Genomic DNA, 26,849 nt, shown 5'->3' on the forward strand with positions numbered 1-26,849 from the left:
ACATGAACCTTCAGAAATATGTTGATTTGGTATATTTTATACTATTACAGTAATGTAATATTAAAATGAAGTATAATTATTCCATGTAGTCTCCGAATCGATATGAGCTCATAAAGCTGCATATGTTAAAAATATTTAGATTTAATAAAAAAATAATTGATTTAATGTTAAACATTTAGCAACTACCTAAAACTACAAAACAATTTGACTAAACTACCACTTTATCATGGAAACAGATACAGATAGCGGTGAGCTATTATCTCATCGGTCATTGTGTTGACCAACACATGTAAGTGACTGTTTTATGGGTTAAATGTTGAACTCTGACCTTCCCCGAGGCAGTAGCGCAGTCGCAGGTCCCAGCTCTGCAGCGCCTCCCTGCTGTCGAAGCCGAGCACGGCGGTTTGACTGAGACACAGGATTGAGAGGATGAAGGGAACGCCGTCAGCGCTGACACACGTCTCCAGACCGCAGATATGCTCCAGCGTCACGCTGCTCCTGTCCTTCACACCGCGCTCCTTATACACGTACAGCACCAAACAATCTGACACACACAAACACACATTAGTTTTCATAAAGGACATGTTTAAAGACATTTATTAACCTTGACATACAGTCAAGAAGGTCTGAAACGTCCACTTGACATTGATGACAAAGACATGACTATCATTTAGTGGAAAAGTTTTCAAATATAGTCATATTTTAACATAACACTGCTTATTGTAGAAATAACAAGAAAAAAATCATCGACTTTAAATCATCACTTTAAATCCATGCTTACCTTCGAAATCATTTTTTTAAGAGTTTCGTCACTTTAATGGATATTTTTCGGTGTGTTTTATGAGGACATTTGTCTTAGGCTATTTAAGCTGTCGATGATTTACTTTATGTCCCTAGAAAATTTTAAGTGAATTTTAATTTAGAAATGAAAAAACATAATAGAATAGAAAAGGTATGTCACAAATGCATTTTGATGTATTAATAGATAAAAAAAAAAGAAAAAAAGTCCTGCCTTTGACCCAGCTACAGCATTTGAGCTCATTCGGTTTTTGAACATGGCCCTGATTTTTTGGTGTGGTTGTTGTTGTTTTTGAAAGAAAGTAATACTTTTATTCAGCAAGGATGCATTACATCTATCAAAATAAGCAGTAAAGATGTTTTTAATGTTACAAAAGATTTATATTTCAAATAAATGCTGTTCTTTTAAACTTTCTATTCATCAAAGACTCTTAAAAAAAAGTTTCCACAAAAATATGAAGCAGCACAACCGATTTCAACTGATAATAAGCAGCAAATCAGCATGAATTGAAGACTGAAGTAATGTTGCTAAAAATTCAGCTTTGATCACAGGAATAAATTACATTTTTTAAATATATTACATTAGAAAACAATTATTTTAAGAGAATTCTTTCAATAATATTTAAAAATCGTACTGACCCCAAACTTTTGAACGGTAGTGTAGTGTATCATGTGCCATTGTACCATTTATAGGTCTACTACAAACTGTAACCATATTTAAATGTGAATAAAGAGGTGCATGTAGAGGTGCATGTCCAAAAAACAATTCTTACATCCCCTGAAAGATGTAGGTAGGTCAAACGTGATTCCTGCTACTACGAAAGCAAACAAACAAAACAACCTTTGGCATGTGACACACACACACACACAGTGTGAACAGCTGTACAAACGTCTTACCGCACACATTTCTGCTCTCACAGCTGATCTACTGCAAAAGAAAACTTCACTGCACCAATAAAACATTCGCAGCGACGGCAAGACATTTCACTGAAGCAAGAGTGCTGTTGTACTGAATAGTGAAACATTCCAGTGCGGTTATATGAGACTCCTGGAACGCACATTAGTAAACCTGAATTAACAGTCGTGAAGTCTGTATGTATCCTACATTATATGGCCTATAATGCCCATATATATTTATAGCATATGTATGATGTGCAAAAAGACCAGCATAGGCTATTTCAAGTAAAAAAACATTGATGTTCATCCATGCTCTCAGTGTATTACATAAAACATGCATGTAACTCACACAACTTATTATACATTAAAAACTCAAAAATCAGCTTCATCCATGAACACTAACGTTCATAGTGTTTATCTTTCTGTATAGATCACAGTAAAACACAAGAGAAACTCCTTTAGGTTGATTTCTAAGCTTCCAACAGAATATTAAGTCTGGTAACAAAATAATGAATAGATGATTAGCCTATATTAAATGTTATTCTGTTCTATAGAACCATTACATTTGATCCTTTTTGGTATTTGTGATATAATATAATGTTTACAATATTGCAATATTAACTTGTCGCCATATAATCACGGTCATATTTGATAAATCTAAATCTATAATAAATCTATTTTGATACGATTTAATAAAAACTATACTATGACTTAACAGTGAACTAGAAATTATGTAGAAGCACCACAACGATCATCTGTCTGTTTTACAATAAATGCTTGTATAGGCTATTTACAAATGAACTGCAACAGCGTGATGACAATACAGTATGCTTATTATTTTCTTTCTGTTTGCTGGTTTATAGCTGTTGTGATAATGTTGATAATGTTCCGTTTATTTTCAAATATTAAAGTACATGTTACTTTTATGTAAAGTCATAGTTGTTAATTGTCGCCACTGTTGAGTTTGTGTTGCTGTGAAGTGTATGATCGTGATAACTGACCTGCGACCGGTGAGGGTTTGCGCAGAACCAGCCAGCGGCTCCTCCACTGCGAGAGAGAAGTCAAACCAAACCTTTACAGACAACCACTCATGAACAAATTATACACACATACAGCTCACGCGTGCGATATCCATACTTTTTTGCCGTCTCTGATTTTTGCGGCTCCCTCTGCGACCACGGTATCGCTCATCTTCCCCACATGACAGCTGCGCGTGCGCGCGTACGCACAGCTCACTTTCAAAATAACGCCAGAGCGAGCGACCCGCTGCCTCAAGCACGCGCCCAAATAGGCCATATGTCAGGGGTCAGTCAAAGGTTACTGTGTCGGTACGGAACAATTATTTTAGGTCAAACATAATTAACCTTTACATGCATGTATCATGCAACCCTTACAAAATGTGTAATGTAACAAATGTGACGTGTTATCTAAAAGTAACTAATGAAACTACCTAAGATCTTAAATATGTGTCAGATCGGGTATAGTGTAGTCACATTTACAATCTGCACATATTTCTAAACAAAACAAAAGGTACCCACTTTGGGTATTTTTTTTTTTCACCCCACACTGAAAAACAAAACAAAATAAAAACAAAATCAAAAGTAAACAAAGTAAAGGAACTGGCATGAAAACAATGTCAAAATGAAAAATAATAACTTTATAACTTGAAAATACAAATCTTTATGTCTTTTATTTTTGTGTTGAACTGATAATATTTAGGTGATGCATTTGGCCACTCCCAGATGTGTCAGAATATTACAAAGGTCAACATAAAGACTTGTTTGAATGGAAGTCAGTGGAGAAAATACCTCAAAGCTCGTAGTTTATGATTCTAAAATAAATTGGAATAAACTACTATACAAATGATTGCTGCTATACTATGATTTAACAACAAACTGTTTCATTTCAACTTCATCTGTCTGTTCACTTTATGGTGGACGCGCAGATGTATATCTTGCCGATTTGATATCTACGTATTAATATCTATCATGACCTGGACATGTTCTTGATAGATAGTTTTAGAGCACGATCTAAAGACATTTTTAAAATACTTCATGCAGATTAAAAGACACATTTACTTCACAGCTATCAACTTAATTTATTGGTATGCAAAAAAATTAAATGAAATATAATACATAACAAACTTATTATAGTGTGTACAATACATGTCACAATATTGCTTGTTAATATAAATACAATAGCATTAATAACACATTATCTTTAAGTTCATTAGTATTACTCAGTAACATGAACACTGTAATGGAAAGTGTAAACTAATACATTAATAATAAAGTCACAGTTGATTGATGGGTTATCTTTTGCATTGATTCCCGATGCAAATGACTATCTTTGTTCTGTTAGCTGATGTTGTTTTTCTGGATCTTTTGATGACGCTGTTTATCCATTCAGAATATTTGGGCACGAGGGTATAAACGCCTGGTTTTCCTGACCGTCCACATCCGTCCCCCCAACTGATGATGCCGTAAAGGAAACTCACACCGTCACACTCACATGCTAAAGGACCGCCGGAGTCTCCCTAAAAACAATTACATCACACACATTAAAAAAGATACATATGGCTAATTTCTCAATGCTTTTTAATTGCTTCAATGCAAAATGGTTTCTGTCACCCTACTCAGCAAAAATCATAAAATCTTTTTTAACTCAATGTCAACCATTAGCAAAAACTGTGACACTTACAATAAGGTCTCATTAGATAATGCATTATCTAACATTAACTAACAAGAGCTATGCATTTGTTACATTAGTTATTGTTAACATTAGTAAATAAAAATATACAGATGTACATTGCAGTTCATGCTCATTAAAGGGATAGTTTACCCAAAAATGGAAATTATGTCATCATTTACTCACCCTCAAGTTGTTCCTAACCTGTATAAATGTATTAGTTCTGCTGAACACAAAAGAAGATATTTGGAAGAATGTTGGTAACCATACAGATCTCAGGTCCCATTGACAACCATAGTAGGAAAAATACTATGGTAGTAAATGGGGCACGAGATCAGCTTGGTGATCTCCCTTTTGTGTTCAGCAGAACAAAGACATTTATACAGGTTAGGAACAACTTGAGGGTGAGTAAATGATGACAGAATTTTTGGGAGAACTATCTCCCAAATAGGAATTTCATTGGTAACTAACATATTAACAGATATGATTCTTGATTTTAGTAATAGTAACAGATACAACTTTGGATTTTAATAATAGTAAATCCTGAAATGAATATTAGCTAAGATTAATAAATGCTTTAGAAGTATTTTTATTATCTAATGTAACTTTACTGTAAAGTGTTACTTTAAAAACTTGTATGTATATATCTTCAGTCCAATTTGAAAGTTTACAAATTGTCAAATTTATGTTCAAAACAGCTCAATTATTGTAAAGTAATATTGATAAAGAATAAAGAATATTGAATATTAGTCTAAAATAAAAAAGTAAAACATTTAGACCTGCTTTATCAATGTCATTACCATGATCCATGCATATAAAATTCAAATCTGCAATCCAATATTTGTTTTTTTGTAAAAAACAAAAACATTGGTTTCTGAAAAAAAAAAAGATACTTAGAAAAAAAGGGAAGATATATCATATTAGTGCTTGGTGATTTGGCGTCTTACCTGGCAGGCGTCCACACAGGAGTCACTCCCGGCACACAGCATCCCCGACCGGACCTCTGATCCATACACTTCTGGACTCGAACACTGGTCAAACGGAATAATCTTCACCACTCCCTCGATCAGGTTTGAATATGAGTTTGCCTCTAAACAAACACACTCAAGTTACTTTCAATTTTACTTTCAAATGGAAAACAAGTTTACAAATTCAGACCCTATTGGCAGATATTTTTTCTTGTTTTAAGCATAAATTCAGTTCATTCTGATACATTTTTCAGAAAACAAGACAATATCTTAAGCCATTTAGCTTCTCTGTTCACTGTTCTTGAGCTAATCTGAAGGCCACACGAAGTTTGGAGGTCTGTAGCTATTGACTCTGCAGAAAGTTGCCGACTTCTGTGTATTGTGCGCCTCAGCATACACTGACCCCGCTCCGTAATTTTACGTGGCCTACCACTTCGTGGCTGAGTTGCTGTTGTTTCCAATTGCTTCCACTTTGTTATAATACCACTAACAGTTGACTGTGGAATATTTAGTTGTGAGGAAATTACAAGAAAGGACTTTTTGCACAGGTGGCAACCTATAGAATAGAATAGAATAGAATCGGGCATTTATATAGCGCTTTCATATGTACTACTGTACACCCAAAGCGCTTTACAATCATGTCAGGGGATCTCTCCTTAACCACCACCAGTGTGCAGCATCCACTTGGATGATGCGACGGCAGCCACAGTACAACGGCGCCAGTGCGCTCACCACACACCGGATATAGGTGGAGAGAGAGTGATAGAGCCAATTCAATGTAAGGGGATTATTAGGAGGCCATGATTGGTAAGGGCCAATGGTGTGTGGCCATGACACCGGGGTTACACCCCTACTCTTTACGAGAAATGCCATGGGATTTTTAATGACCACAGAGAGTCAGGACCTCAGTTTAACGTCTCATCCGAAGGACGGTGCTCTTTGACAGTATAGTGTCCCTGTCACTACACTGGGGCGTTAGGACCCACACAGACCACAGGGTGAGCACCACCTGCTGGCCTCACTAACACCTCTTCCAGCAGTAACCTGGTTTTCTCAGGAGGTCTCCCATCCAGGTACTAACCAGGCTCAGCCCTGCTTAGCTTCAGTGGGCAACCAGTCTTGGGCTACAGGGAGATATGGCTGCTGGCTATCACGTACCATGCTTGAATTCACTGAGCTCCTGAGGGCGACCCATTCTTTCACAAAGGTTTGAAGCAGTCTGCATGCCTAGGTGCTTGATTATATACAACTGTGGCCATGGAAGTGATTGGAACACCTTAATTCAATGATTTGGAGGGGTGTCCCAATACTTTTGGCAATATAGAGTATATGTATATACACATTATATATACATTATATATACACACACATTATATATACATATATAGCGCTTTTTACAATACAGATTGTTTCAAAGCAGCTTTACGGAGATAACAGGAAAATAATAATGCAAAAAAAAAAATATATATATATATATACTGTATATGTGTGTGTATGTGTGTGTTCCAAAACACAGTGAGCTGCTGTTTTTGTCTACATATAATCAGCATCTTTAGCATCATCATAGAAAATCATAATCTTTAAAATAAAAAAAATAAAAAAAGTTTTTGAAAAAACAAAAACATGATTCACATCTACAAAAACAAATAGTAAAATATATGAATACTAAAAATCTCTGTGAGACATCGTTAGCCATACTCACTCTCACTCATGTGACCCCAGCCCGAGATCTTACAGCAGAAGTGATCCGGGAACGTTGTGCCTTTCCCTGGCAGGCAGATCGGCCTGATGAACGGTGTTTTCTGAGCACAGCGTCCGTTGACCTTCTTCAGCTTCAGTAAGACTATGAAAACAGCTTTATTATACACAAAACACATACACAACACAACACACAAATGCATACTATCCGAATTGCAACATCTTGGCAAGTTTTGCACAGGCAAAGGGCATTCATAATTTTTTTCTTTTCTTTTGGAAAATTCAAAAGATGAGTTTTATTTATGGTCTTTTGGAGGAAGGAATACTATTGAGAGAATAGGAAATGGTGAGATTGGGAAACAACACTTTTCAAACAGCACAAGTGCTGGTGAACAAGCGTGTTGGAGCGTGTCTGTGTCACACCAGCCCACGTCTGCATCTGTATATGTTTTACACGCATTTCCTTGGAAACTTTAAAAATCACAATTTGAATTAAGTTTATTTATTTTCATAAGTTTATTAAAAGCAAAAAATATTTTTTACAGTGTACATATCAGCATTAATGAGAGCAAAGGAATAAAGTGTAAATGTAAGACAAACTAAAGAGTAACTATAAAGTATGTGTGTAGTTTTTCATGATTGCTTTTCTCATAATTCAATAAAATGATGAACTGATTTGTCACTGAATTGTCTTTGTCAGCCACATTTTACCACACATGGTACTTTTCATTAATAAGGTACAAAACCTGGCATTAAACTCTATTAAAAAAATGAAGTATTATGAAAATTAAGACCATTAAATATTCCTTGAAATAAGGTGTGAAACCTTCAGAACCTTCTGTTTTTTGTTGTTTGTTGCAATTTATAAATACTCCTCTGAGGTCGGCAAACGCGCGGGCGCGTTTTGCTGGAGATCGCTAAGACATGTGACCAAATGGGCGGCAACCTCTTCAGAACGCAAAGAATTATGGGTATGTTTGGCCAGGCTGGCATAGCAGGCAAGTGTTCTGGCATGAAAATAATGAAAATTTAGCGTGAAAAACAGAATATAATCCTACAAAATGCAGGCATCTTGAACACTGCGTTCTTCCCTCCATGCAATGAAGTTTGGCGCCTTATGTTTGTGCCGCGGATTCCCAAAATGCTTTGCGTTCACCACTGGGAATATGTCATGATGACGTCACATTAGCAATCCTTATAAACTTAAATTACTCCGTCATTTATGGTCATACAGAAAAAAGAAATATAAAAAAAGAATCTGTGATATTTCTACTTTTGTATGTGTCCACTTACAATCAAATCAAAACATTGTGCTTTTGTAAAATAAAGAAAATAAACAGGGTGTGCTTTCTGCCTCTCCGTCGCGGTGAACTTTTTTTTCTTGAGCACGTCTATAAACTGAAACAAAACTCAGCGAATACTTGTCACACAATTATGAGCCATACACCTTTATAAACATTTAAGTGTGTACTTTTAAAACGATCGGGTTCAAAACGAAAACAAATATTCTCTGTTTAAGTAATTTGTATAAAACCAACAAGATGTCCAGCTTCTCAAACGTTTGCTCATTACAGTTAATTTGGCCACGCCTACTCGCGCAAAAGATATCCACATGCAAATCTCCACATGGAACGCGAATGCGCTCATTACCTCAAAAACAAAACACCAAAACACTTCACTTTTCGTTGAGTTAGGCGCACCGTGAGCTTACATTGGATTTAGGCTACCTCAGAAGAAGAAGAACGCGATTTGAAGACAAGAAAGATTTAAGGTAAGAAATTCTTACATATTAGTTTGTTATTGTTGCATAAATGTCACATTGCAGTTGAACTGTTGCTAGATATATGGGGAATATTATAATATTTAGACCCGTGTTTACTGTTAGGCCTACTGTGTTTGTGGATATCTGGTCAAACGTAGATATGTATGGTAACCATAATGTTTTACATTTGAGCGCGATCGCGTTTGAATGTATCATATTTTGCAGCGCGATCGCGTTTGAATGTATCATTTGAAAATTTGAAAAGCACCAAACGGCTTCATGTTTTTACTATTATCTCATTTCATATCATCATAACGAATGGAAACATTTGAAGTAACATGATAATCAATATATTTTTCTCTAGCTTGGTTGTTACTGAAATATTTTGGAAGATTTATACTGCTATCTATTGTTATTATTATTTTACCCAGCACTGCGCATAGCCTATGCCTACAAGGCACAACAAACCTGGTGTTCATTATATTATATATTGTTGGAAACATTTGTGTGCGTGTGTGTGTATTTTGTGAATTTTAAAAAGCAATTTTAACCAGAAAAATCTAATATTTATTTCCAAAATCGTGCAGGCCTTTCTCTTGATATCAGTATGTTCACTTTTTTTTCCAGGGCCCAGATGCCACTGAGTCCTGCCGACTTCAACATTCACATGAGTCTCTGGAACATGAACATGGTCAAGTGAAAATCAAACACCTTGGAAATGAAAGGTATGTACAATGTTTTTAGGAATGGCACAAAGGTCTCTGTCTTTCAATAAGTGCTTTTTTGTCATTTGTTGTGTATCTTTGGATTATGTTGTGTAAATAAATCCAAACAATCTAAAAGCCATTCTTTTTTAAATCTCCTCATTTACAGTATTGTGCAAGGTTGCTCAGAATGACAGGGGCCTGATAGCTCCTAATAGGGCCGTTAGGGGAGTGTCTTTGTCTTTCTCAGGTGTGAAAAGCCATACATATTAATGAGCTCACGCATAGAGCTTTCTCACACAAAACACGTCGTAAAATTTTTAAATCAATATATTGTCTTCTCTGAATGAGCAGTCAGGGTGATTTTCACATAGTTTTAGAGCAAATATTCTAGGCTATGTCATACAATTTTCAAAAGTCTTGTGAAGAAATAATCAGTATGGGTTTCATGACCTTATTTCAGTGAGAATTTTTTTTTTGTATTTTCACAAACCACGCATAAATGTCATTATCTCAAAACTACAAACTTTTACATACATGCTGTTGATATATTATTGTAGCAGAGTTTGTGCTGAATACAGTGTAATTAGACTTTAGCCATGAAAATGTCACAAGTAACAGAAATAACCAGAAATGTCAGAGCATGTCAGAACACCTCCAGGGCCCAGAAAACAGCTCAGACCTCAGAGGGTTAAGGACTTAAAGAAATAAACAATGTCACCAAAAGAAGTGTGTTTTTGGTTACCTTGGCAAGATAACCCTGCACAGATTCCCAAAGAACCCAGCGTTAAGGGACCAGTGGATGGAGTTTGTTTAAACAGAGCATCAACGGAGTTGTGCAAGTGTTCTTGTTTGTTCCTTGCATTTCGAAGATGATTGTTTTATAAACAAGGCCCAGTTCGACGCCGGATTTGCAGATCGTCTAATGCTTAAAGCTAGGGTAGGTAGGATTTTTATCAAATTTAATATTTTCAAATTTGTTTAAACTGTCTTTATATACCAATACATAATTAAAATGTAAGTGCTCTGAAAAAGAGAGTATAAAAATCGAGTGACTGTAGACCTTTTAATCTGCAATAAACACAGCTCATTATTTCCATTCACTCCCACCCTCTCCCTTCTGAGCTCCTTCCAAAGCCACGCCCCCAAAACACATGAACGCGCGACGCCAAATGCTCAGGCTCAGCTGGAACAAGACGCATTTATTTACCTGAGATGAGTGGAGAGGAATGAGCGCAGTGCATGCAGTGACATCATGTCAGAATCACATGTAATAAAATACCTAACTTTATCACTATAAATATAAACAAATAAGATTTATTTTAGTACTCACTATCAAGCTAGCATATCGATACTGGTAAAGTTTAAAATATAGGCTACTTTGTTTGATTCGGTAACGAGCTATATTTATAGCTAACGAGCTATATTTATAAGGCAAAGCTAAAAACAGGTTGCATTGATACACGTTTTTCCATTACCATCAGTTACACTGTGATGAAGGTGAATTTCGTGTTAGATTCATAACATATACGGTGTTTTGCATGTAAGAGTTTCCATTAAGAAAACATTGTTGACTCTGATGAGGACTAACGTTACAGTCCGGTGACAAGTACCTCATCGTCGGTTCGAGGACAGGTCCGGGGTCGAGGGCGAAGCAGAGGAGGTCGTTCAAGAGTGCGGGCAACCAGGGTCCGAGGAAGTAGTTTTTGCCTTGTTTGCCTTCGCTGACTGAATATGCAGGTGCTTTGAATTTTGAATGCTCTTTCTCTGCCATAATTTTACTCTTCGTAGGTTCCGCGCATCTCTTGACTTGCACTCCTCAAATCAAACGGGTACGCGCGCATATGGGCAGATCTAGCAAAAGGGGTGGTAGCCATGGTTGCGAGAGTGAGTGACAGCACGAGACATGAAGGCATCTGATTGGTTCTTTACACTCGGACCGAGTGGCAGTGATTGGTCAGAGTTTTTACTGTCCTGCAGCTGCTACAGAGGTCTGATTGTTTTCATTCCTTTTTCTGAACACATAATGTATTGACTACTCTCAGGATGGAAGGACCATTTCACCCAGTATAAAAAAAAGTGTTTCTGAACAGGATTACCTACCCTAGCTTTAAGGTCTGTGTGTTGTTAGCTATCGGCGCGTAAGCACAGCAAGTAAACAACATGATCACGTATAGTTAATATATCTAAGGAGCATGCGATGTATGGTGTGTGTAAATACATTTGTTTAGCTGGCCTCTGTTGGTGTCTGTTTGTTTATTGTAAAACCACACGCGCTCGTGATTCTTTAGCTCCGCCCACACGGCACGCCTCCAGCCGCTCGTTTTTTTCCGGAAAGACTCGGTACAGCCTATCTTTCTTTTATAAATATAATAAAACTAAAGACTTTTTGGAGATATGAAGGATGCAGTACTACTCTATAGGTACTCAAGATTAACATGAGAATGACTGAAACTGAGTGTTTCACCCCCCCTTTAAACAAGTACACACACATGCAGGACATTGCTTGTAATGATGTAAAAGTTTATGTATTTGGAGTCCTCACCAATATCATTTAAGGTCGGCTGGAACTGAGTATAATGGGGGTAAAAAATATAGTCCTCAACACCAAACGTCCTTGTGTTCGGGCCGGTGTCGTTAAAGTTATGCTGGCCAAGAACAACCCGAATCTGTGACCGCAACGGACTGAGAAAGAGAGTTAGAATGAAGTTAAAATTTCATAAATGCAAATACATATAAACACACAGACACACACATACTTGCGTAGGAAGCAGTGAGCCGCAGATACGATCCAGCAGGCGGAAACCAGCGTTCCCGCGCAGAACTCATCTCTGATGTACAACGCTGCCATCCAGGGGTGAGCGCCAGGCAATGCGGACGTCCCACCCAGAATACGACCCCGACCGATCCGTTTCTTGTGCCTCTTCCCACACACCGGTGTCCTGGCAGGGGTGCGGGACGGCCGTGGTACAGCAGCCATGACAGGACCTCTGCGGGAAGCTGACATCAGGAACAGAGAGAATATTGAATTAAAATAATCCTAACACACATGATTGAAGTCCTCAAGAAATATAAATGGGCAATTCTTGTTTATTATGGAATATTGCAGTATTTATTATAAATGATGCACATCTTTTTTTTTTTATGAGCCCTCGTATTCTTTAATCAAAATAGCTTTCCATCCATCTTTCAACACCATCTCTTCTCTGATGACATGTTTACTGGCACAAGGGCGGCACAACCTGTCAATCACATGAATCCAACTACAACTATCAACTAAGGTCCATTCAATTCCCCATGGACAAAATCAAGTCCCATGATATGTCACAATAGGGAAGAAAAGACTGTTGCAACTTCTGTTTAATGCCGACTTCATAAGAAACTGCAGCAAAAAGATTTGTCTTAGCATTTGAGCTTTTGTCAGCAGTTTTTCCCATCAGCTAAGAAAAAGGAAATCTGCAAATATGACACCAGTTAAATAGAATCAATAGGACTATGCACGGGCGTAATTTCCAATGGGGACAGAGGGCACATGCAATTAAATTTTGTCCAGCTTTAACGCATTAAAATATTTAATGCAATTAAAGCAGCATCCGTTTTTTCTGTCATCCTTTAGCTAGGGTTATATGATCACACTCTTATTCACACATTATTTTCATCAAGACATCAGTAGCTCTATTAATATCAGTGATACTGGCCTTCATTCATAAAAAGATGCCATTAAACAATTATTTAAAAATACTGTCTTTGTTGTTTCTACATTATAGTGGAAATTGCGTCTCACATTATTTACATTTTATTTACACACAAAACATTAATGGCTAACATTTTTGACTTTATGAAATGATTCTCTAAAGTCTTGGCGATCGGCTCCTATTAAACAATAAAGAAAGTAAGACACATTTTTCTTATACATAGTTTAGTAGCCTACTATTCTTTTTGGCAGAACTTATCATTATAATCACATTATGATTTTGTATCACCATAGTCCCTAAATGTATGTAAAATCGCAGAATCGAAAACATTTTCCACCCATTTTGTCCCCCCCTACCCCCACTTCTCAAACCAAAGTTACACCCTTGGGCCTATGTATACTGAATGAAACCATATAAATGAGTCATTGCAAAAAAAATAAAAATTAGGATTAAGGGATTATATACAGATGATCTATAGATTGCGCAACACACTACTGTTTTTAATGCTTTTAAAAGAAGTCTCTTGTGCTCACCAAAGCTGCATTTATTTGATCAAACAGTGAAAAATGATTACGAATTAAACTAACTGTTTGTCTATTGTAATATATTGTAAAATGTAATTTATTCCTGTGATGCAAATCTGAATTTTCAGCATCATTACTCCAGTCTTCAGTGTCACATGATCCTTCAGAAATCATTCTAATATGCTGATCATCTGATGTGCTGCTCAAGAAAAAATTATAAATTATGATCACTGTTGAAAACAGTTGTGCTGCCGTGTCACAACCATGATATATTGTCGTTTTTGAGGGCCCTTTTCATGAGTAGAAAGAACAGCATTTATTTGAAACAGAAATATTTTGTAACATTACAAATGTCTTTACTGTGACCTTGTGCATTGTGCAAAAAGAACAAAGATCTTACTGCCCCCAAACTTTTGATCAGCAGAGAAAATAAATTATAAGAATGAATAGGTAACAGTAAGAGCAGCTTGCTTTAACATGTTTGTCGCTTATCACTCATGTCGCTCATGTCTGTGCTAGAATCAAGGTTAATAAAATCCATAACGTATTCAGGGCGTTCCAAGTACATGATGTCAAGTGCTCATGACCAATAAACCCATTGCTTCAGGCAACACTGGTTTAGATTTCCTCGTCCCACACCTGGAAGAATGCCAGTGAGAATTCTACAGAATTTTTAGGAAGCTTTATCACTATTTTACTTCTCATGTACAACTATTTTTGAGTAATCAAGAATATTCTGGAGAAGCTGAAGGATTTGTTGCTCTTGTGTGTGCATGTGCAGTTGTACTAACATGGTTGTTTTGAGCAGGGCTGGATGTCGCAGTACTCCCAGGAAATGGCTCTCTCCGTCATTGTGTAACACCACGGCAGCTTATCTTGATCAGGGTTCCTGCCATATGAAGTCACATGGAAAATTTCAGACTGTACAACATCAATGCTTTCAGCAAAATCAAATAAAATTATATCTATATAAAACACAGAATTACTCGATTTTTACATTTTCAGGAGATGACATGAGTGGCACTTGCACATACTGTGATAATGACACTGTTGTGGCTGGTTGCCAGGGTGTTGCTATGTGGTGCTCGCTAAAGTGTTCCGAAGGGTTGTTAGGGCATTGCTATGTGGTTGCTAGGGTGACACACTACATTATAAAATTATAATCAAGTACTTTATGTGTTTTAGTATGTTAGTCAACACATTAAAATAAGTGTACTTTAAAGCACGTCAAATGTTTGCTAAAACACAATGATATAAATGTAGGCTACTGTAAATTAAATATTTAAATTTGATATGATTAGAAAATGCACTTTTTAAAAGTGTACTTGGGTGTGTTAAGAAACAGTCATCAAAGTGTCTCCTCAAAATCTCTTCAAGTACACTTAAACAGCATTTTATTTTATTAATATTATATTACCAGCAAATATAATATTTAAAAAATATACTTTTAATGCTTGCACATTCAACACAAGTGCACTTTTTAAAGTTACCTTTGCTTTATTATAAAAGGTAAATCTTCAGCACTTTACTATAATGACAAGCATGATGAGACTGTAAATGTAAGCAGTCACCTGCAGAAAGCATGTTCTCCGAGACCCCTGAGGGGGGCGCTGTCCACTGTATCTACCGTCAGCTCACTGAACAACAGATCCGAGTTCCACGGCAGGCAGGATGATCCAGAGACGGTGGCATTGGCTACACCACGATACTGTGCACCTGAATCACGGTAACACTGCTCTCGTGGGTCTGATGACACACAGGGAAAGTTTATTAATTAAAGATTATTAGAATATTTATACTGAATTTGGATGTGTGTTAATAGAGTGGTTCAGAGATGAAAACGAAACCCAGAAGACTAATTCACCCCTGGTTCGTTCAAGATTTTCCTACGGAGTTTTATAATGTTTGGATTCTACAATGTAAACAGCACACACTCTCACCCCACACTGTCTTATAGTTACTTATTAGAAACATACAACATACATTTTCAAAAATAAACTGCTTCAAAATGTGTGTTTCCAGTAGGGATGTGTGTAATTTACATGTTTGTGTCCTGGTAAACCCTACATTATGGGGACAAAATATCCCTACAAATATGGCAAAATCCTAGGGGTAGGGTTAGTGTAGGGGCGATAGAACAGTTTGTAAAGTATAAAAATCATTATTTCTAAGAGAAATCCCCATAAAACATGGAAACCAGGTGTGTGTGTGTGTACTCACTGATGTTACAGTATTGTCCAATATATCCAGATTTGCACCCACACACCTCTTCACCAGTGGCCTCAATCACTCTACAGACTCCGTCATTTTCACAGAGATTTCGCAAGCACACTACACACACACAAAAAAGAACAATGTTCAAAAGGAAAAAGCAGTAGCTCCAGGGGATCAGGTGTCGGTACTGTACTTTCAGTGTGTCATACCCGTGTAACGTGCACGCTCGCAGCTGACCTCCCCATCAAGGCACGTGCACAGCTCTACGCTTCGCTGGTAGATCCGTCCCCACGATTCTCCAATGTCATAGTGCTTCAGATGCAGCGGCTCGTAGCACTTCTCTACAAAACAATCCCTGAGCTGTCAGAAAACCAAACACTCTCGACTCCTCCACCAATCAGATCAACTCTGAACAAACAACTCCACCAATATCAAATAACAGACAAAAGAAGAGACACAAAAACTTCACGGTACACAGGACATGTGATAGTGTTAAAGATGAGACATTTTCAAAACATAAAAGAGAGCATGGCATGAATGGAGAAACGAGTGACGTAATGCTCGAAAAAAGAAAGCTGTAATACACACACATACACACACTTAATTACTTAGGCCTACATGAGAACAGATCGTTCACTATTACTGTTAATTACTGATACACTAATTAACATTAATGAGGATTTTATTCTTAGTTTCACTGAGATCGCAAGAATTAAACAAGACTTTTTTTTTTTTTTGCTGCTCCTGAGACATTCTGAAAGTTATTGTACGTTTTCATAGAAAAGTGAATATTTTTTAGCTCTAACGATATTGATGTCCCTTGTGAAATAGAAGTACACGTTAGCATAAAGAGTGCTTATAATGGAAATAATACATTTTCTTTTCATTCACTTTTCTATGAAAACGTACAATAACTTTCAGAAGTAAATATGTCTCAGGAGCAGCAAAAAAATGTCTTGTTTAATTCTTGCGATCTCAGCGAAACTGAGAATAAAATCTTTAATATACATTAAATGTATATTAAATGCAATTAACTGATTTTTTTTGAGCCAATTAAGTAGAACTTCTAAGTCCTTCCCACTTAAGTAGTTACATTTTTACATGTAATTTCATAATTACTTCTATTGTCTATGCAACATGGTTAAAGTGTACTCCTGAATGTATTGACAAGCTGAAATAACATTTAATGTCATTTCTATTGAAACTATTTCTGTCATGTATTTTACTATATTTCTAGTTACACACTTGTTTAAAGCACAACAAAGCATTAATAAAACATTATGTACTTATGTGTTAAAAAAATGTATTATTTTTTAAGTACGCTTAAGTGGCCTTTTATTTCATTATTATTATATTATCTGCAAAATTACTTTTAAGATTTGAAGTACACCACAAGAGCACATTCAGTACAATTAAGCACACTTCTTTTTCACAAGGGATCACGTGAAGCCTTTAAAACAATATCCCAGCAGGTCAATGAATTTGCATGACTCCACTCATGATTCATGATTGTGCCATTCGAGTGGCAATTAATAACCATAATCACACTGAAATTATCATTTCATTATGTGAATATGGCCACTTCACTGTGTTTCACTCACTTTTTTCACACAGCGCTCCAGTAAAGCCATCAGGACACACACAATCAAATGAGTCCAGGTGAGCGTTCGTGGCACAAACACCCCCGTTCAAACACGGGTTTTGCCGGCAGAGACTCAGACCCTGACGTGGAGGAAGAAACCCTGAGGAGCGAATGAGATAAACAAAGAAAAACTTGCTTATCATCATGATGGCAGGACTGATTCATCATGCGGCTGATTTTGCTCATTTCTCCAACCTTGAATGAGTCAACGAGTCATATACAGTATCTGTTTTCCAAATCATAAACAATGTTGTAGCAAATGCAGTCCGCATTACTGAACAGTTATATGTGCATGTAGATACAGTACAGATTTGAACTTACTTACACAGCACTTTTTTGGCCAAGTGAATTCAATTTAATTAATAATTGAGCTTAAAAATGTATTGTACAGGGAACCAAATAAGCCAGAACAGCCATTAGTGACCCTTCAAAAAACCACAGCATGATGTGAGCATATACACAGACAGTGTGTTTGAACCAGAGCACCCGCTTGCAAACAAACTCTGTAAATCTGCTGTTATAAACAGAGGTCTGCGTCTTACAAACAAAGCGTGTCATTTATGCATTAACATAAACATCTCTCTCTGAAAGTAAAACATCCTGGTCAACCCCCAGTTTCAGCTATTAATCCATCCACGAGCGAGAAACGTTCACATGACTGCAGACCAAAGCTGGGTGATATAAACATTATACATTTAATGATTTTGTAAGAAATATAAAATGAAGCAACATTGTGAATATCACAATGAATTTAATTGAGTTTTTATTGGCCATTAAGTAAAGTCATTAGACTAGTTTGGGACTAGTATGAGAGCGTTAAAACAGATTAATTCACTTCCATGCAGTGTTGTTATTGTTAATTTAAGTTAAAACAAATAAACATCGAATATAGTTAAAAAAATATTTTATTTCAGCTTTATTTAGGGTTTAAGTTAAGTTTTAAATATCTATGGCCTGGTTTCACAGACAGGGTTTAGATTAAGCCAGGATTAGGCCTTAGTTCAATTAGGACATTTAAGTAGCTTTTATAAACATGAAACATGAGAAAATATAAAAATAAAAGCTAATTCAAAAAAGTTGGTAACACTTTACAATAAGGTTTCATTAGTTAACATTAGTTAATGTATTAACTAACATGAACTAACAATGAGCAATACATTTGTTACAATACTTATCAATCTTTGTTAATGTTACTTAATAAAATTACAACTGTTCATGTTAGTTCACATCGCATTAGCCTAACTAATGTTAACAAATACAACATTTAATTTTAATAATGTATTAGTAAATGTTGAAATTAACCAAAATTTGTATTTCAGTGAATTGATTCATCCCTCTGATTTAATTTGCATCAGCACTCAAACATTTTCACGGACGTCTCTGCATGGTATTTTTAGTATATTAAAGTGCTTTTGTAGAGATATTTGTAGGTAAATATCATTTGATCATTTACTGTTATATGCATGACTGTTTGGTTCCTCTGGTTGAAAAAAAAAATCTGATCAAATACTGTCAATCGTATGACTTTTGACAAGACAGTTTACATGGAAGAGAAAAAAATGATTTCTTACTATTAAACAGCCGTATGGGTGAACTGCAGTATCCCCACTTCTGGTCACGGTCAAAGTTGTGTGTTAGAGAACACCTGCAAGTCAAACCAAAAACACAATGATCATGACACGCATCTGAATTACTCAAGACTTGCGTAAAGCTCAAACAGACGGAATCTGAAACAGTGGTGCAAATCTGAATGGGTCATTTACAGCTCTACCAACATGTACATGTTGCATGAAATCCCCCCTAATCGTAACAAACATGAACAAGAATAAGAAAGGTAAAAGAAGATATGTCTACAATGAATATAAGTTTACTTGTAATGAGGATGAACAGTGTCTACCATCAATAATGTCTTTTGTTCATTATTGGTTGTTGAGTGCATGGAAAATTTGTCATTTTTTATTTACCATCATTTCATTGTCACATGTAGATCAAACACGCGGGAAGAAAAGAGAAAGAACAAAGTTCTTTAATAGTCCAAGAGTACATGCAGGGGTAAGGGAGCAAACACTGCACAATAACATAAGCAATACTAGACAAAGAAACACAGGAAACTGAGGGTTTAACATGGTGATTGACTGAAACAGAACAGGTGTGATGGAACCGAGAGAAATACTAATGATCAGGGACACAGACAAACAGAGCAAACAAAGAGCAAACTAGACTAAACTGAACCTACATGTTACAGTTGTACCAAACCTAGTCGTAGATATTTCATCACAACTTTGTATCATATTGGCCACCCTTGTGAAAAATAATTGTGCATAACTATATTGAACGTGCACTTGTAGTGTACTTCAAATCTTAAAAGTACAGTATTTTTGAAAAAAACGATATTTTATTGATAATAAAATGTCAATCAAATAAAAGGCTACTTAAGTGTACTTAAGGACATGCCTAGGACGTTGTACTTTGCTGTTTTTATTATGTTTATATGCTGCAGTTGGCCGCTGCAGCTCATTTCATTTTGTTGTTTAGATTTATTTTACGATTAAAGTTTCATTTAATGCCCGCCTCCTTCTTCACTGAACTTGAACTTTGTTACAGTTACGTTTGATCACTTAAATTCACATTATATATTTCATTCTAATGAAACAGCCACAAGTACTGAATTACTGCTCATACAGGTCATATAAATACTGTATGACATATTCAAATTGTGGGGTAACGCAGCGCTGTTTTACTTGATCATAAATACATTTGAGTGTGTTGAAATTTGATGTTATAAAATAACTCTGTGCGTTAACTCGGTGGCTGGTATGAGACACTTGATGCACACTGAAGTAAATGTCACGGTTTGAGTTTGGTTGTACACATTTAGAGTTTGTTTTCATTCAAGTCTGTGTTTCTAGTGTGTTAATTGGTTCTGTCTTCCCACGTTCCCTACCTGTTTGTCACCATGGTCACTGATTGCTTTGTATTATGTTCAGGTGTCTTGTCAATTATCTAGTAAGTTTCTCCCTCTGTTCACTGTGTATTTAAGCCCTGTGTTTAGTCCTGTCTAGTGGTCTGTTATTGTAGCGTTTTCCCAGGTTGTTATGTTACGTTACCATTTCATAGTCAAGAGTGTTTTGTTTCTAGTTCTTTGTTTAATAAACTGTTTACTGCTGCACCTAGGTCCTGCTATGTTTATTACCTGCAACTGACTGTGACAGTAAGCTAGATCGATATTAAAATATCATATTAATTAAAGCTGGATGATTTGTGTTGCTAAATTGCTGATTTCTCTGGATTTAAAGATTATTGGAAACATTTGGGATAATGTAAGAAGAACACAAGTCAACAAAATATATAACATTGTTCTGGTGGTTTTTGGATATTTTAAAGGGGTGGTTGAGTATGATTTCACTTTTCTAACTTTAGTCAGTGTGTAATGTTGCTGTTTGAGCATAAACAACATCTGCAAAGTTACAACGCTCAAAGTTCAGAGCAAAGGAAGATATTTGCTTTTAAAGAAAAGGACTACAACAAATGGCTGGTAGGGACTACACGACATTCCTCCCGGGTTAATTACATCACTAACCCTAAAATGTACATAAACCCCACCCCCGGAACACGCAGTCCATGTTGAGAAGAGGAAAAGTTGTTGTACATTTTTGAGTCAGCTCAAACTTTAGCATCCATCTTTTCACATGCAATAGAAAGTAACTCTGTGTGCATCTCACAACAGTTCCTATAAAATCGATTTATAGATTACCATGACAGAATATGCTAATTGAAGATAGTTAACTCCACATCAGCAACATAAATTCATCGACTAACCATTCAGAGACGTCCTGTTGCATTCTACATGTTGTCACTTCTTCTTGAGTCTCTCCATCTTTGTCTGACTCCGTTTTAACATTAAAGGCAGAACAGTTTCTGTCATTTTAGTGTGTCTGCGTGAGGTAATCGGAGCTGCTAACACACAGGAGCTCTTGAAACCCCGCCCTCTGCAGCTCATTTGCATTTAAAGGGCCAGGCACAAAACAGTGCGTTTTTGTAAACCCTCAAAAAGTGACAACTTTAACATGCTATATAAAAATATCTGTGGGTTCTCTTTCTAACTATCTCACTATGGAAACGCCTCTGGGTGTGACCGATTGCGGAAGCACCAATTACGCCACGTCTGCCAACCATGGCAGACCAATCGCTGCAGCGATCAGGGAGTCCCGCCTCCCTGTATATAAACCTCAGCTACCTGCCGTTTCGTCATTCTCGCTCTCTTCCCCGTGGAAGATTTCGGAAGCTGTCCTCAGCAGACTTGGGAATTATTGCTTAACAGTTTCTTGACGGAGCCGAGAGGTAACGTCCCTAACGTAATAATTCTTAAGTTGTTGAGTGACTTCGTCACTTAAGAGTGCGATAACTAACGTGTCAAGACGAGTTTTCCTGCTCTTAAGTTTTTCCTTTTTAGTTTCCAAGTTTTTCTGGGCGCTCACCACGCTCCAAAAAGACAAGGAAAAGAAAGCTCTCTAATCGCAGCACAGCTCCGTACCAGTTGTCACGTTGTGGTGTAACTTACCGTACGAAGAGAGTGCAAGCTCTATCATGGCTACCGCGATAGAACCGGAGAGCCCCGGAGGAAAGGGTCGTCCTCCGCACCCGTGTGCTTGTGGAATGTGGATTTCGGCTAGGGATGCACACAACCTCTGCATCTCCTGTCTAGGCACTAAACACGCTCAGGCAGCGCTGTCCAACCCCGAGGGCTGCCCGCACTGTGCGACATTCTCGACTAAGATCCGAGAAAGGAGACTCCGCGTGGCAACAAGCAGGTCAAGGGGCTGAAAGAGACCTGTATGATGGAAAGAGACTCCCGTCACGTCTCCCGCCAGCCAGGCAATTTATTCCAGCCGTCCCGGCCTGTGTGACTGAGATGAAAAAGTTTTGGGACAAGCCTTTCTCACATCGAGTGCCCGTTAAGGGTTTCTCAAGGCTAGATGTTCAGGGAATGGATGATCTAGGAATGGCAGATCCTCCCCCTGTGGAAACATCGTAGCGAATCATTTGCACCCGAGCCGCAGGGCGGCGCTCTCTTCAACCGGAGCCTCGCTGCCAGGAAAGACAGAGCGATTCGCTGCCTCTGTTTTTCAAAAGATCTATAAGTCAACTGCGCTGTCTGTTCGTGCTTTGAACGCGACGTCCCTCCTTACAGCCTATCAAGCGGAGCTATTAGAGGAGATGGGTCGTCAGCTGGACTCCGGATCTCCCAACCCAGTGCTCTGGTAGGAGATATGCGTCATCGCAGATTTAAACCTGCGCACGTCCCGCGGAGCAGTTCAAAGTTGCGGTCGGAGTATGGGCTTAGCAGTTGCGGGAGAGAGATCGCTGTGGCTGGGTTTGTCAGGACTCTCTGACAAAGAAAAAGTGGAGTTTTTGGATTAACTGCCATTAACTGCCCATTGAATTCAGTGCTAGAGTTCCTGCAGGATTGTTTTTCTGCTGGTCTATCCTCCTCCACACTGTTAGGTCTGCGTGGTGGCCATAGCTGCCTTCCACACACCTTTGGGCAATAGGTCTTTGGTAAGACACCATTTGATCACCAGTTTCATTCATGGGACTTTGAGGAGGTTGAGGCCTGTGGTCCATGTAAGAATTTCGACCTGGGATTTGGCCGTGGTTCTGGAAGGGTTGTCCCTGGCACCCTTCGAGCCCTTGGACTCAATTTCAGAGAAGTTCCTAACTCTAAAAGATGGCTTTTCTGTTAGTTATTACATCCCTTAAGAGGGTAGGACACTTGCTGCTTCAGTTCACCCAGCCGGGGTACCCCAGCTTCCAAGCAGACCATTAGCAAATGGATTGTGGAGGATATTGTGGCAAGTGGCGGTGCTGAGCAGGTCGGGTAGCAAAGGAGTGGTGACCGCAGATGACTGCCCGGTGGCGGTGGTGCTGGAGCGATTGAATAGCAGGTGGGACGGAGAACTCGCTGCCGTGCTCCTGGGTCGAGGAGGGGTGGCTGCCGCCTGAGAGGAAGCGTAGGAGTCGCTCCCGTTCGCTGTGGAACAGAGTCTGCTGCCGTCCACCATGATGGGGGCGGAGCAGGGAACATGGACTCGCTGCCAACTGCCCTCAACCGGAGGAGCCAATCGCCGTCCGCCAGGAGGTGGATGGGCGTCGAGCCATCCCCCAACGAATGTCCAGTACCATCACATGGCACACAAGTGCGGGTCTCTTAGCTGGTTGAGGACTGAGCGGATTTTTTCTCTCTTTTCCTATCTCCCCTCTCTCGTCTCTGTCACCCCTCATGCTTCCGTCTCCTTTTCTCTCGCTTCGTCTGTCCTTACCCCCTGTGCAAAGCACCGGTCTTGTATCTCTCACAGAGGAGCTTCGGAAGCATAAAAAGAGGAGCGACGACAGTGAAGGATGAGAGAGGACCAGGCCTGAATTTTACGTTGTGTTCTGTTTATGTTTAATTATGTGTGTGTACTTTACTTTACTTTCATTTTGTATTTATTTCTTAAAGTTTGTTTAACGTTCTCCGGTTCCCGCCTCCTTCCCACAACAACATACCTTTGCTACAGCTATCTATAGAGCTTATGAGGCGTGTGACTTGCCTTTGGTTGTGAGAGCCCAATCTACTATGAGTATGGCAGCTTCAAAAGTTTTACTGTCAGGAATTTCCCTCCAAGAAGTATGTGATGTTGCCGGAGTGGTCTTCCCCGGACACATTTATAAGATTTTGTAGCCTGGACTATACACCAGGGTCTCAGGTGCTCTTGTCCTAAGTTGTGCCTGAAGAGCTTCACACAAGGACAGGCATTTGTCAGTATGGCGCAGTGGGTATTTCGTTCCCGATAGCATCAACATCAGATGCAGTGTGGAGTTCCCTCGAAAGGGAACATCTCATGGTTCCATGAGAAGGGATTAAGATGCTGCATCGCTCTGCCATACTTGCTGTATGCCTTTGAACTGCTTGCTTCAGCCAACCAGAAGCTAACGGTGCTTTGTTCCGGGTATCTTTATTGCTTCCATGGTACTTCTTCATCACTAAATGGCAATAATGGCGAACGAGCTGCATAACGATTCTTCAAAATTCTCCTTTTGGGTTCCACAGAAAGAAATGATAGCACATGGGTTTGGAAAAATATGAAATTATGTAATTTATGTACTAAACTGGCAGATTTTTCAGTTCTTGGCCTTGCTTGAAGCAAATCTCACAAACAGTGTCTCACAACACTCAGCCACAAGCACATTTTTATGGAGTAAAACTCACTCAAGAGTTGCTCCATATGGAGATCTGCACACACTTGTTCAGCTGCAATGACATTAATAACCGTGACGCCTCCTTGATCTTTCATCACAGCCCTGATCTCTGCCTGATAAAACTCACTCTTTCTCAATGTTTATAACGGTTTATCACATCGGTATGTGTAGTCATCTGCTCCACTCACTGACAGAGGAAACATAAAGAGCAGCATAGATGATGACAAAAGTTCATTTTTAGCAAACAGAGTAGTAGTCACTGGGTTTGGTAAAGGTTACTCAAGATGAAGATGAGTTTGCACTTACAGATTAAATCAGAATTAGGGCTGGGTTATGAGTTTTGGTTAACGGTACAATGTGGTTTAAACTCGTTCAGGATGTGGGTTTGGATTCGTAAGGACATGGCTATGGGTTGGCTAAGTAACTGGTTTAAGATGGGTAACTATCAGGGCGTAGTTGTTTAAAAGAAATTAAGGTAATACTTCACTGTAGGCCTTATTTGTTAGGTAAGGGATAATGTACATCCAGCCAGTTGTTATCGCAGAATAAACACTGATAAGGTGATCAGGACCCTGAGGCGAAGCAGAGGGGTTTATACTGCGAAAACAACCGGCTAGATGTACATTATCCTGCTTATTACACGGCTACTTGCCACATAAGTAGATAATTAGACAAAATATTTACTTGAGTTGAAATATTTTATTCGATTTTTAAATGCAAAGCTTCCGCGAAGAAGGCAGTTGCACGTTCAAACTAGACGGACATTTAAGGGATAAGGTACAGTCATACCACTTATTACACAGCATTTCACCACATAAATAATTATGGGGATAAGAGATATTGATTTGAGATTAAACTGTTTTAAAATCGTACCTGTTTGTTATTTCATAATCCATTACAGCGTAGAAAACGATCGTTGCAAAATTGGCAGCAGCTGCAAGAAGAGAGCGAGTCTGCGATACCCGGATGACATAATTAAATAATTGTACACAAAATATTGGTTCAAGTTTTAATATTTTATTAGCCCACCAAACACAAACCTTCCACGAAGAAATACAGCTTCTAGCAAGCATATATAGCTGACTTTATTTACCCGGATGAGCCTGCGTTATCAGTTTTTACCGGCTCTGTTATCGGGGAATAACATACCGCAGGATGGAGCGTTCAATCAGAATCAAGTATTCCACAGAGCCGTGTGATAACATTAGTTAATGCATTAGCTAACATGAACTAACAATGAGAAACATATAACTACATTTTTAATTTTTGTTAATGTTAGTTAATAAAAATACAATTGTTCATTGTTTGTTCGTGTTAGTTCACAGTGCATTAACTAATGTTAGTAAATATTGTGATTAACATGAACTAAGATTATTAAATGCTGTCGAAGTATTATTCATTACTAGTCAATGTTAACTAATGTAGTTAACTAATGTTAACAAATGAAACCTTATTGTTAAGTTGATTGGATTTCGGCTATCGAATTGCATCAAATCTTGAAAATGGATTGTTCAAAAGAAAGAACGAAAATATATTCTGAAATTGAATTGGATCATGTAATCCAGATTGGTTTTGTCATTCAGAACTTTCAGTAGGATTGGGCTAACTTTGATCCAAACAATCATGATTATATTGATTCCATCAGATGGGGTGTGGATTTCAGAAACAAAATGCAATTAAATTTAAAAATTGGTTCTCATTTGAACTGGTTAAGGATGTGTGTTTAAACTGTAACCAGCTCAAACCCAAACCTAGACACTAACTTAGCACATACCAGATCCTCAGAAGTTACATTTTAGACCTACGATTGATCTCAGTTATGATCTGATTACAGGTTATGCTGATTTGTTGGTCAAATCTGTAGAATGGTACTAATCATGGAGCTGAGAGTATTACACTATTATTGGTAACCGAACAGATCAAATTAGCCAAACTCTTTAATAAAATAAATGCTTTCTATGCATGCAGATTCTTTGTGGGTCTGGTTACAATTTAGGCATTTGTATGAGTAGTTGTATTG

General features: G+C 37.9%; 2 protein-coding genes across 6 annotated transcripts in view; both read right to left on the minus strand.

Moving 5' to 3' along the window:
- dok7a (docking protein 7a) overlaps positions 1–2,934 on the minus strand; it is a 44,031-nt gene extending 41,097 nt beyond the window's left edge. For all 3 annotated transcript variants that reach the window (XM_084406137.1, XM_084406136.1, XM_084406135.1), the window contains exons 1-3: positions 2,833–2,934; positions 2,697–2,742; positions 329–544 (exon numbers count right to left, since the gene is read on the minus strand). In XM_084406137.1, coding sequence (XP_084262263.1) covers positions 329–544; positions 2,697–2,742; positions 2,833–2,886 — 316 coding nt within the window. In that variant the 5' untranslated portion in view covers positions 2,887–2,934. The remainder of the gene's footprint in view (positions 1–328; positions 545–2,696; positions 2,743–2,832) is intronic.
- A 986-nt stretch (positions 2,935–3,920) lies between these two features.
- hgfac (HGF activator) overlaps positions 3,921–26,849 on the minus strand; it is a 31,006-nt gene continuing 8,077 nt past the window's right edge. For 2 of the 3 annotated variants that reach the window (XM_084405844.1, XM_084405843.1), the window contains exons 4-14: positions 19,162–19,235; positions 17,550–17,690; positions 16,158–16,289; positions 15,955–16,065; positions 15,306–15,480; positions 14,526–14,623; positions 12,275–12,515; positions 12,061–12,200; positions 7,054–7,194; positions 5,331–5,473; positions 3,921–4,231 (exon numbers count right to left, since the gene is read on the minus strand). In XM_084405844.1, the coding sequence (XP_084261970.1) occupies positions 4,007–4,231; positions 5,331–5,473; positions 7,054–7,194; positions 12,061–12,200; positions 12,275–12,515; positions 14,526–14,623; positions 15,306–15,480; positions 15,955–16,065; positions 16,158–16,289; positions 17,550–17,690; positions 19,162–19,235 (1,621 nt within the window). In that variant the 3' untranslated portion in view covers positions 3,921–4,006. Of the gene's footprint in view, positions 4,232–5,330; positions 5,474–6,648; positions 7,195–12,060; positions 12,201–12,274; positions 12,516–14,525; positions 14,624–15,305; positions 15,481–15,954; positions 16,066–16,157; positions 16,290–17,549; positions 17,691–19,161; positions 19,236–26,849 lie in introns of those variants that run through there. The other variant, XM_084405845.1, reaches the window with a different exon arrangement.

Source organism: Rutilus rutilus, assembly GCF_951802725.1.
Source record: "Rutilus rutilus genome assembly, chromosome: 3".
In the NCBI taxonomy this organism is placed as follows: Eukaryota; Metazoa; Chordata; class Actinopteri; order Cypriniformes; family Leuciscidae; genus Rutilus; species Rutilus rutilus.